General features: G+C 45.2%; 1 protein-coding gene across 1 annotated transcript in view; it reads left to right on the top strand.

Moving 5' to 3' along the window:
* Positions 1-1,727: 1,727 nt before the first annotated feature.
* The window catches only part of AKR1D1 (aldo-keto reductase family 1 member D1), a 53,441-nt gene continuing 42,545 nt past the window's right edge, over positions 1,728-12,623 (top strand). Inside the window, exon 1 of the mRNA XM_007072313.4 lies at positions 1,728-2,490. Coding sequence (XP_007072375.1) covers positions 2,398-2,490 — 93 coding nt within the window. The 5' untranslated portion in view covers positions 1,728-2,397. The remainder of the gene's footprint in view (positions 2,491-12,623) is intronic.

Raw genomic sequence — 12,623 nt, 5'->3', positions numbered from 1 at the left:
CTAAAGCTATTTGGGGGTGGAGGGCTGCAGTCATTTGTGATTGCAATATACTAACTCAAGCACCTAGAGTGCCTAACATTAAGCTCTCAAATCTGTGTTTAGCCACATAAATAAGTTGGCCTGTTTCTCTTCTCCTCTCCCCCTTTCCTAAAATATCCAGCAGCTCTTACTGAAGTCAGTGGAAGAGGTTGGATGCTGTTTCCCCCTTCTGAAAAACTGGGGCCCTTTAGACAGCTAACTATGGATTTAAAGGCCTAATTAAAAAATAAAATAATCTGTGCTACAGTGTCTGGTGAGGAGGGTGTAACACACTTCTGTGCTGAGAAGAGAGACTGAACCTTATTTCCATCCTGGCCCCAGTGCCCTGGTCCTTTTGTATTTAATGTATAGATGGGTGGATTGCAACTGAATGAGTCCCTAACGTTTTTTGCTTGATGCTGGGACAGAACTGTGAAAAGGTGCTTAAATGAGACTAACCAGGAGAAAGATTTTTATGCCTGGATGAGGGAGGACAAAAGGGCCGTGTGAAGATTAGGTACAGAAAAAGGCACATGCTGAATACATTTGAAATGGAAACTAAATTGGCCAAGGGATCTCCTGAGTGTTTTGATGCACATGTAATTCCAATTGACTTCAACAGTGGGCACATGCAACAGCTGAAGAAGTGAACCCTAAATGTCAGTTTCTGAACAGCATTAATAGCAAAGGAAATTCAATGTGCCTGTTTACAAATACAAGTTTAGCACAGACAGAAGTGATGGGAATAACTGGGGCTTCATGCTAGTAACTGGGGTATTAATAATCAAAGGGATAATCTCTACTACTAATATAAAAAGCAATGAACAACTGGTGCCATTGACTGAAATGCTAAACTGAATGTTGCTCTTGTGAGTCTTTCACATGGGTTTGGAGTTGTCCTTTCATTACTGGAAGAAGAATCATAGAATCATCGAATCTCAGCGTTGGAAGGGACCTCAGGAGGTCATCTAGTCCAACCCCCTGCTCAAAGCAGGACCAATCCCCAACTAAATCATCCGATTTGTAAATAATGTAAAGACTGAAAAGCACCCTTTCCCCCCCAAAAAAGACAACCTCTGACTTTGGGCAGGGGAATGAATTAGCCAAGTCTGATCTAGAGGCAAACTATGACAACGGGGGGATGGGTACTGGATTTCCTCTCCTGAAAGCAAAGGAATGGACTGATGTAAACAAGGGGTTTAAAACAAGTCTTCCATTAATAAAATAATGGGCCATCGTCCTGAAAGTGAAAGGACTAGCATAATCGGAACCCGCATGCTTAGAGGGGCAATAGGAACAGTGAACGAATCAATGCGAGGGAGAGCAGACGCGACTGAAGGCGAATCCAGGATAGTGTAGCTCAGGGGCACGCGTGCCAAAAGTGGCACACGAGTTGATTTTCAGTGGCACTCACATGGCGCAGGGCCTGGCCACCGGTCTGGGGTGGGGGGGCTCTGCATTTTAATTTGATTTTAAATTAAGCTTCTTAAACATTTTAAAAACCTTATTTACTTTACATACAACAATAGTTTAGTTCTATATTACAGACTTATAGAAAGAGACCTTCTAAAAACGTTAAAATGTATTACTGGCACGCAAACCCTTAAACTAGAGTGAATAAATGAAGACTTGGCACACCACTTCTGACAGGTTGCCGACCCCTGGTGTAGCTACTGCATTCAATGGTTTGGCACACACGAGCCGCTGGGGAGGTGAAGATTGAGCTAAAGGCTGATGGGTATCTCCTGGTTTGACAGGAACCATGTCTTGTTCCAAAAACCCTTATTTCCTCCTGCGATGAGCCCTGAAGTGATTCGAGGAGTCAGCAAACAGACTAACCTTGTTTGGCAGTGGAAGCCCGCTGCAAGCATAAGCCACACGCAGACCCCCCTCCTCCCCAAAAACCACAACCCCCTTTCAGCCTCCTCTCTCTCCTCCTGCGCTCCTAGCACACCCTTGCTTTTAGCAGGTACTTAAAGCCACCCGGAAAAGAAAAGTCGCGTGCTTCTGATGAAGCTGGTTTAACGGGGACCATCTCTCCGCTCCCTCCTGCGCTGAGTCGCTCCCCCGTGCCTAACGAGAGCGGGCAGTTAATATTTCACCCTGCTGCAAATTTGCTTTCAGGAGAATGGAAGGGCAACCCTGGCCTGGCCTGTCAGTCATGCCCCATGACGAAGCTGGAAACGCTACCCCAGGCTGTTCTTAGGGGATCGCACGCGTGTTGCTGGCCCAGGGCAGGCCGAGCAGCAGAAGTTTTCGTTCTCTCGCGCGCGCCCTCTAGTGCCATAGCCTGGGGCGCGCGCCACACACAAAGTGAGCTCTTGCTGCTTTCATTCAGTCTTTTAGAAAGTTGCAGTCAAGTGTTTTATCATCTGCATCATGAATCTAACGGCTGCAAACCACCGCATACCTCTGAGCGATGGGAACAGCATCCCAGTGATTGGACTTGGCACCTACGCTGACCCCAAAAAAGTAAGTACCTATCCTCTACTTTTCCTTTTTAACAACACACTTATTGCTCGGAGCAGGCTGCCAGACTTTATTCTGAGCACAAAGATCCAGGAGGACTGTTAAAAGTTGATACTTTCCTTTCAGAGGCACTGCTGGCTTAGGCACTTGCCTTACAATGCCTTTCTGCTGGCATCCTGGAGGGTTCTTTAAATTTAAGATTGTTAGCAGTTCAGGCAAAGTGTGGCCAATCTACGAACCTCTTCTGTGGTCCTCTCATTCAATTTACTGTGAAGAATTTAAAACCTCCAGTTAACAATGGTGCTTTCACATCCTGAAAGCGGGAAGGACTACAAATATTATAGCAAAGTTTGGACTCTTTCTTGCTAACTTCCAAATATTCCCAGCTCAGTATTTTACAGCAAACAACCAGTGATTGAAATGCTAACTAAAGCCGTGGATAACTCCTACCCCAAGTAATCCGTTCTCTTTAGGACTACTAAATAATCCCTAGCATTGATACAGCATTTTATATCCTCAGTGCTTTACAAAGATTAATTTATTATCTGGGTTGATAGCTAACTACACACCATGATACAGGCATATTTAATTGAAACTTCATAGGGCAGGCTGGTTGAGCTGGCATTTGTCTTACAGTAGTTCAGTGCTGTATTGTTATAAGATATAGAGTGCACAGACACTTTGAGATAGGTGTCAGAGTAGCAGCCGTGTTAGTCTGTATTCGCAAAAAGAAAAGGAGGACTTGTGGCACCTTAGAGACTAACCAATTTATTTGAGCATAAGCTTTCGTGAGCTACAGCTCACTTCATCGGATGCATTCAGTGGAAACAGCGTTCCGTCCACCTATATATGTTTTGTTGACAAATTCTGCCCCATACAACTCTGACTTCATTAAGGTTGCACAGGCTGCTAATCAGGAAAGTTTTAAATTATTGCTAGTCATCTTGGCAGCTGCAGACTGGCTTTAGCTTAGTCCTGAGTTCCCAGAAACCCTGATTCCAGCTGAATCTGTTGAGAGAGAGATATGCTGGAGAGCAAAGTGTGCTTGCTGCACAGTGACTGGGAGACCATCTGCCTTCCCTAAACTCAGTAGCAATTTCTGAGGCTGCAAGCTGGTCAGCAGACCTGCTGTGCTGAGCAAAAAGAAAAACTCAAGTTTCTTGTAGAACACCTTACAGCTGGCTTGGACACTTTCAAAGGAATATTTCTGAAACAAAGACTCAGGATTCCTACATCCTGATTCCTGTGGCTCCCAAAAGCTGAATGCCAAAAGGTTCCAAAATATTCTGTGATCCTTGATGTGATGTCCTGACAGTGAAATAATGAACAAATTGACTGCCTCCCTCTCAAATTACTTGACTTTTATATGCTCTGTGTCATTGTCTTGTGTGAAGTGAGATAAAAATTGTGGGCAGAACCCTGTGCTCTGTAGTACGGTATTGCAGTTAAAATGAACAACTAAGTGTGAGCCAAAACACCCCTGTTATGAAGGTGATTACTTGGCCAACAATGATTTTGTACTTTAGCATATACAGTACCAATAAATTAATACACAAAGGTAAGTATGATCAAAGAGAAAATCCTTTTTGAATAAACATAGCATTGTTGCAGGCAGTACAAGAGTGATCATCACTGAAGGCTTCAGATAGTCTGACAATCAAGGCAGGTTATCTGAGTTAAGACACTTATTACTGTTGCAGAAGAAGGGACACAGCAGTGAGACAGGTTCTCACACCCAGACATTAACCCTAGAAATGCAGAGAGTGATGCCTAAAGTCCTCCAGCAGCTTTAGAATTCTATCAGATGAGTATTCAGAAGGTAGTTGATGGGTGGCTAATAGAACGTTAAGGCTGGATTATTTCTGGCAAGTGAAACATGTTGTAGCAAAGCAGAATGTTGCATAACCTTGGGGATGGGAGGGGGAGTCAATCTGGCAAATATAACACCTTACTTCAGACATTTCACACTCTGCTTAGCACCAGTTACTCTAGGCACCTAAAGTTTAGGACTAGGACATCAGCCTTAGAACATCTTCCAAGTGCCTCACCCTCTGTAAACTGGATGGGAGTCAGATGTTTGTGGCAGGGAGAGGTTGGACTACTGAGAGGGGTTAGCACTTGAGAAGGGTCAGGGAGAGGTGGAGAAACTCAAGGGAGTTCTCAGGGGAGAAGTGGAGAAACGAGGCAGTGGGGAAAGGGGTGGTAGAAATGGGGGGCTTGGGGCCATGGCCCCATCACTTTTTTTTACATCATATTACTGGCCATAAGGATGAGCAATGGGGGAGAGAGCAGAGAGGAACAAGCAGGGGAAGGGGCAGCATGGGGGCGGAGCCCACGGTGTAGTCACTGATCCCCCCCCCCCCCCCCCCCCCGACGCTCTTGTAGGGAGCTTCTGCTGCTCCTGGGTGGATGTTAATGAACGTGCTAGGGAGAATTGCAGGAGTGTTTGCATTGGTGGCTGGGGCTAGGGCTACACTACGGAGCTTACCACAGCAGTGATGCAGCTGCAGCACTGCTAGGGCAGATGCTCTAGGCTGATGGGAGAGCTCTCTCCCACTGGCCTTGCTCACAGGGGCTGGAGTAACTATGTCAATGGGTAGGATGGAGGGCAGGACACCTGACTGGGTAGTGGTTAAAGGATCAGCAGTTTGGAGATGGGCAGCTCACTTGCTGGGAGAGTTGCAGGGAGAGTCTGGCATTTGTCAGTTGGCAGGTGATATCCTGACTAACTTGCACTGCACTACAGACAAGTTGCTTTGCTTGAACGTTCTGGCCATCCTGCATGGGGATGTTACACTGAAGTAATTCTGTAGTGTAGACAAGGGCATAGAAACTGCCCCTCTGCCATGGACATTGGCCAAACCAGACAGTCTCTATGCAAAAGAATAAATGGACACAAATTTGACATAAGGAATCATAACATTCAAAAACCAGTAGGAGAACACTTCAAGCTCTCTGGCCACTCAGTAAAAGACTTAAGGGTGGCAATTCTGCAACAGAAAAGCTTCAAAAACAGACTCCAACGAGCTTGAATTAATATGCAAACTAGATACGATTAACTTGGGTTTGAATAGAGACTGGGAGTGGCTGGGTCATTACACATATTGAATCTATTTCCCCATGTTAAGTATCCTCACACCTTCTTGTCAACTGTCTAAATGGGCCATCTTGATTATCACTACAAATTTTTTTTTCTCCTGCTGATAATGGCTCATCTTAATTAATTAGCCTCTTACCGTTTGTATGGCAACTTCCACCTTCTCTGTATGTATATACCTTCTTACTATATGTTCCATTCTATGCATCCAATGAAGTGAACTGTAGCTCACGAAAGCTTATGCTCTATTAAATTTGTTAGTCTTTAAAGTGCCACAAGTCCTCCTGTTCTTTTTGCGGATACAGACCAACACGGCTGCTACTCTGAAACCTTCCTTTTCACTGGAGTATAATCCCAGTTTCTATGCCCTTGTCTACACTACAGAATTACTTCAGTGTCACATCACCATGCAGGGGTGTGCTGTAGTTCAGTGGTTTTCAAACTGCGGGTTGCAACCCAGTACTGAGACGCAGAATGTAAGGCACTGGGTCGCAGTGGCTCTGGTCAGTACCGCTGACCAGGCCATTAAAAGCCCTGTCAGCAGTGCTGCCCGGCTAAGGCAGGCTAGTCCTTACCTGTTCTGACACCGCGCTGCGCCCCGGAAGTGGACAGCAGCAGGTCCAGCTCCTAGGCGGGGGGACCATGGGGCTCTGCACGCTGCCCCCATACCGAGCACTGGCTCCACACTCCCATTGGCTGGGGGTGGCGATGCCTGTGGGCAAGAGCTGTGCGGAGCTGCGTGCATACATCCACCTAGGAGCTGGACCTGCTGCTGGCCGCTTCTGGGGTGCAGCATGGTCCACGGTGCCAGGACAGGCAGGAAGCCTGCCTCTGCACCCCTGCTGTGCTGCTGACCAGGACCACCCAAGGTAAGCCCGTGCCCCAATCCCTTGCCCCAGCCCTGAGCCCCCCCCCCACAACCCAGAGCCCCCTCCTGCACCCCAAATCCCTCATCCCCAGCCCAAAACTTGCACCCCCAGCCCAGAGCCCTGACCCCCTCCTGCATCCCAACCCCCTGCCCCAGCTCAGAGCCCCCTCCCACACCCTGAACCCCTCATTCCCACCCCACAGCCCTCACCCCTGCACCCCAACGCTCTTCCCCAGCCCTGAGCTCTTCCCACCCCCACAACCCAAACCCCTCATCCCCAGCTCTGTTGGGCCACGGGAATCAACAGTTTTCTTCAACTGGGTCGCCAGAAAAAAAAGTTTTGAAAACCACTGCAGTTATACCAACCTAAGCACTAGTGTAGACAGCACTTTGTTGGGAGGAGAGCTTCTCCCACTGCCATAGCTACTGCCTCTTGCAGAGGTGGAGTAACTAAAGGCTCAGTCTACACTACACAGCTTTTAGTGACCTGGCTGTGTCGCTACAGCTGTGCCACTAAAAGTTTCGCAGTGTAGCCGCTGTTTGTCGGCTCTCCTGCTGACGAAAAAACGTCCACCCCCCAATGAGCAGCGTTTGCAGTGTCAGCTGGAGAGCACTGTTCACACTGGTGCTTGTTGTCACCAAAACTTTTTTGTCTTTCAAGGTTTTTTTAACACCTCTGAAAGACAAATGTTTGTCGTTCAATTGCCAGTGTAGACATAGCCTAAGAATAGGATCAAAAGGTTTTCTTGTTAACGCTTTATTATTTTAATTGGTCCTTCTAGTCACTTTAGAGATGTGACTGAGTGCAAGGGCCAATGTTTACAGGTGACTTTGGCCATGTTAGTCTTAATTCATCTCTGACTCAAACCTTGATAATTACTGGCCTGAGGTAAAGAACAAGGTAGCTGTTGGGCCTATTAAAAAGGCTGGTGTATTGGAGATTCCTAGAGAACTTGAGGTCTCCTTGGAAACAATGAAGGTTGTGCTCTCGAAGTCAAGAGGCCCTTTTGTAGGGACGAGAAGAGAAACTTTGGAGGGGGTCACGAGTCAGCTTCAGTCCTTTTCCCTTCAAAATAGGTCAACTGTCTTTTTGCCACAATATCTAATATCTAGCATATTGAAAACCTCAGATGAGCTATCCCACTTCCAGATGCTTCTGGAAGCTGCCAAAGTGCAACACTCACAAGACTTCCAGTATGGCCTCTTCCGGTCCTAACTGGAATCTACCTTGTTGTTCCACAAAATGAAATCCCTTTATAAAAGAATACCTCCAACCTCAAAGGTCACACTTGAATGGATTTAAGTGCAGAGTGAGTAATGATCATTTACATGAATAATTCTAATTGCTACATGAATTAACTCCCATCATAATTGTGCTCGTTGTTTTTAGCATAAATATTCAGCCAATAGAGGTCACCTTATCTTTCCACTACAGATTAGGATCAAACTTGAGGGAAGAGGTGGGGATATTTGCTGGGTTTGGAAGCTGCCTCAGTCCTATCTTCCTACTGGAACCTCTAAAGCACCTAGTGCATAGGACATAATGACTGCAGATGACTAGAAAAGCCATTGGCTCATCTTCTAAACACATGTTGCTACCTCAGGTTGCAGGATTTTTTTTTCTTCTTTGGCTCCTTGAGGAGAGCTTTGGTGAAGAGACAAGAATTTCACTGGGCTATTAAGGCAGCACGTGTGGGACTTTTTTGTTTGTTTCAGAGCTTGACTTTGGGGATGGCAGATGGCTCCTCTGCCAGATCAGGCTGGCTGCCTAATTTGAAAATGTGGGGGGTCAAATGTTACATCCACCCCATACACAAGCAAGAGGAAGGAGGTGTAGACCATGTTCCTGGATCCACTAAAAATCTCAAAGTTCTTGCTTGGCTGCTAGGGAATACCTAATCTGGCCCCAGTCCACATTTCATTTGAGCCGAGCTACCTCTGTTTCTCTTTACTTCCTACATATGCAGTCAGGACCCTTGTCTGAAAAGCTACATGGCTCAATATTTCAAGAGTTGATGACAAGTCATGGGGAATGAACATGACATACAGTGTAAGCAAAATAGTCTCTAACCTGCGTTCCATTCTCCTTTTTGCTCTTGGGACTTGCTCTATAAACAGTATCCTGGGGCTTGGGAGTCTGTTGCTTATTCCTCAAATAAGTCCTAGAATTTTTGTTGCGATCTAGTTGCCAAGAATGGATAAAGATGGGATATAATTGGTATTGGTCACCAGCTGCTATAAAGAAGCACAGAAGCAGGCACAATTTTTTAGCAGGCAGCAGAACCAATGCTGACTTCTGGTGGGAAGAGCTGGGCTGCCTTACTTAGGAATGAGATCAGACTTGAAAAAAGACATTTGGGAGAGGAATCAACATGGGAATTTGGGAAACTTCAGTAGCTCTGGGCCTTAGTTTTGTCTTAATTTGCCCCAGCTATTTTCTGCAAAGATGGCAACCAAATCAGACTTCAGGTAAGGGATCTTTAAGCAACAAAGATCCCGCTTTCATGAATTTCTTTTGCAATAACAAAAGGGATGAGGAGTCAGTGGAAAAGGTAGCACAGGCAGATGTATCTCTAACAAATACTCTTCAGGTTTTATCACTAGCATCATTGGGTCTTTTTATATTTTTAAAAAACAAACTTGACATTGTGGCAATCCTCAGTGAGGTTTTTTAAAATTCAGACTAGAACTTTGCTTGCTTTTCACCACTGGCAAAACTTATATTAATGGCTAGTTCTCCCTTAGTTCTCCACTTGCCTGGCACTAGCATTGTTTGCCCTTTTGTACACCTCTGCTGCTGTTCAACTCTGGAGCTTGTAGGCTGTTCCAGATAGTACCTGTGTCTCTGCCTCCTACTCTCCTTCCTCTTGGAGCTCAGTTAAGTCCTCTCCTCTCTTGCCTATAGCCTCCTCTTGATTTCTTGCCTAGTGCTCTTTACATTTTATGAAATCTATTGCAATTTACATTTTATGAAATCTATACAATGTACTTTTTCACAAGTCAAAATTCCCATTTTTTACAGGGGGAAGAAATTAAATCACTTAAGTCTTATCGTGAAAACAGAAAAATTGATGAACTTTGAACTGGGGCAAGCATGAGAATTCACAATATTTGTCATGGGACAGAATTTTTCCTCCTTGCTACCAAAAGCAGAGTTTGACAAATTGATATTTATCAAATTGGAGAATATGCAGACTCTTCACATACAAACCCTTTTCCCCACTCAGAAATAGCCTGGTATCTCCCTACAGCTTTGGTTCTGGCAAAGATCATACCACACTGTAAGATGAATGGATTTTTATGTTAGGGGAACATGACTCTCTCTGCTATGTGGGAAGTTGACTTTTTACTAAAATCTCCATATTAAGGACCTTATTTTCATGAATTTTACAGTTCTTTATAGAAACCAAATTAAGACTGTATGATTAATTCTTCTTTAGCTCCAACTGCTTCAGTGGCCATGCATGCACTTAGTGTTTAATGAACTGCAACCAATTAAAGATGGCACTTAGTGATATGGCCATCATACAGAATCTCCAATTAAACAGGAGCATCCTTGTATGCGGTGTTGTAGCAGTGTCAGCCCCAGGATATTGGAGAGGCTAGGTGAGTGAGGCAATAGCTTTCATTGGCTCAGCTTCTGTTGGTGAAAGGCCATTCTGGTTTACACCTGTGTAACTGAAGGCCATTAAAGATAGGAGTCAGGATATGAAGTACTTCTAGGAATTAACCCCCCACTGCCCCTGGAAATCTGTATTCCCATAAAATGATGCCCGTTGTTGTATCACTCAAAATCTGAACTTGTTTTTTAGCCTGGCCCCAGGAAAGGGATATGAATAGCATGGATTCTCTACAGGTCTAATTGTATTTCAAGCCTCAAAGTCTGTTCTAAACACTGTCGGCTTTGAGGAAACGGTTCCTAAAATCCAGCACTCTTTTAATACCTTCGTTGTGTTAGGACATACCTCTTCAGAACACTTTAGAACACAGTGGCATAGTCCTATGTTGCAAAGTGTAAAACTCAATTTAGTGAAAATATGAATAGCTTGATTGTCAGCTGGTGCCAACGGAGCTATGCCAAGCTACACCAGCTGAGAAGCTGTAAGCTGTCCATAATAGCCAAGCTGGCAATGTTCACTTGGCTTCAGAATACTTTGACACATGCAGACCTGCTAATATGCAACAGTAGTCCAGCGTGACACTCCCAGAGCACAAGACAATGCTGGGGAGACGGCAAGTTTTAGGCCTTGAGACTGCACCCCTTTCTGATGCTGATTGTTGGTTAATTCCCACTGGCACTGACACATAGCAACTTCTGTATGTTAAATGTAGCTGGGCGAATGGCTGACAACTTCAGTCAACTTGATTAAACTGTATCGATTCAAGGGCCTATTAATGAAGAGTAGCAGAAATATTTGAAAAAATAGTAATACCTCAGAAACCAGAGGGGATTTCCTACTCTTCAGCCAGAACCGCTTGAGGAGTGACCAAATAAATAGGAGAGCTGCTCATGCTGGTGTCACAGCTGTTTACTGTAATGATTAGCCTGAGTGTTAACTGTTCTACTCCTACCTGTGCTACTGTGAGTCATGCATCATCCAAAAGCCGTTAGCTAAGTGGCATGGCTTGACTCTGCCCCAGGTTGCACAAGTGCAACCCAAGGTCAGAACTTGTCCTGCAGAATCATTAATACTGGTGCTGAGGCTTTGAGACTCATGATTTGCAAACCCTTGACAATACATACTTTGGGTTCTTTTTAGTTGCCTTCTAAATTTTTGAGCCTGTAGCGCTCAGTGTCATGTTCTTCTCCCAGCCAGGCTGCCTAGAAACTCTTTCTAAACAAAAACTCAGATTCTTGCAATCACCTGACTACAGGAGCTGTCATGAACTGAATGTCATGAACTTGTGCATTGGCAACGCTGCAGAAGTGAGAAGGAAAACTGAGCTCAGCACTCCAAGCTCAGGTTGACCTAGTTCAACTGGAAGCCTAAAAACCATGTTAGGGCTCTAACTGGTCCCTTGATTACTTGTGAATGAAGCAGACTTGATCTGGAAGTTAGGGAGGGGTCTGTCTGTAGTTTCTTGAGGCTAGAACCACACTTCAAGTGACCACCATAATGTGTCCCATGGCTTAGTTTCTCTTTAAAATGGCATAAGCCTCCTGCAAAAACAGGTAGCAGCTCTGGTCATAGGAGACCATGCTTAACTTTGGCCTCAGTCTTTCACTTGTTCATGAGGCCAGGTCCACTAAAACTCCAGACGATACTACAAGAAACTTGGCTGTTTTTCAGGCTTCACTGAACCAAGCTTTTGCTGGTTCAACCGCTCAGCTAGCTTGGTGTGGAGGCTCTGATACTACTGCAAACTCCACCTGTACCCTCACAACAATCCCAGAAATCTTACCTATAATTTGATTTGGGGATAAAGAGTGAACTGACTTGCAAGCCACTATCCTCATCCCCTGTCACCAGGGATGCTGGTGCCCCTCCTTTTCCTGAGATCGGAAGACACTGGGGAGGGGCCACATAGAAAGGTTTCATTTTTAAAGGAATTCTTGGAGTCTTCTGATAGGGTGGCTGCCCTTCCAATTAATATGTAGCGTAGTGTAGCTGTGACGGTCCCAGGATAGTAGACACACAAGGTGGGTGAGGTAATATTTTATTGGATCAACTTCTGTTGCTGAGAGAGACAAGCTTAAGTTAGTCCAATAAAAGATATTACCTTACACACCTTGTCTCTCCTCCAATTAATAGACAGCTTCTGGGGCTGTCAGGCTGCCTTGTCCTCATGCTGTCCAGGAAATTGTCTACCCTATTTCAGCTGCCAGCTGAATGATCCATGGGGATGTGACATGTAGAGAATTTAAGCAAGCCATCAAACCAGAAGCGTGAGGCACTTTGTGCCCTGTAGGGCTTTCAACCACTGGCTGTTGAACAATTCCGTTTCATGTCTGACACCCAGAAAGGTGGAATGGTGTCCACAAAGACCCTTCCTAATAGGCAGGAACAGCAAACGTTAAGGCAGTTGGTAATTTGCAGGCCACCTGCTATCACCTTTTCTAGGAGGCTTCAAAGGTAAAGGGCTTCCCCAAAACTTGGCTTCATACATAATTTGCAGGTTTTAACAGAGGTTTTCATGGATCTAAGTGCTTGTATGGCTCATATCACCAAG

The sequence above is a fragment of the Chelonia mydas genome, chromosome 1, assembly GCF_015237465.2.
Source record: "Chelonia mydas isolate rCheMyd1 chromosome 1, rCheMyd1.pri.v2, whole genome shotgun sequence".
Lineage (NCBI taxonomy): Eukaryota > Metazoa > Chordata > Testudines > Cheloniidae > Chelonia > Chelonia mydas.
This window is presented reverse-complemented; position numbering and strand designations above follow the sequence as displayed.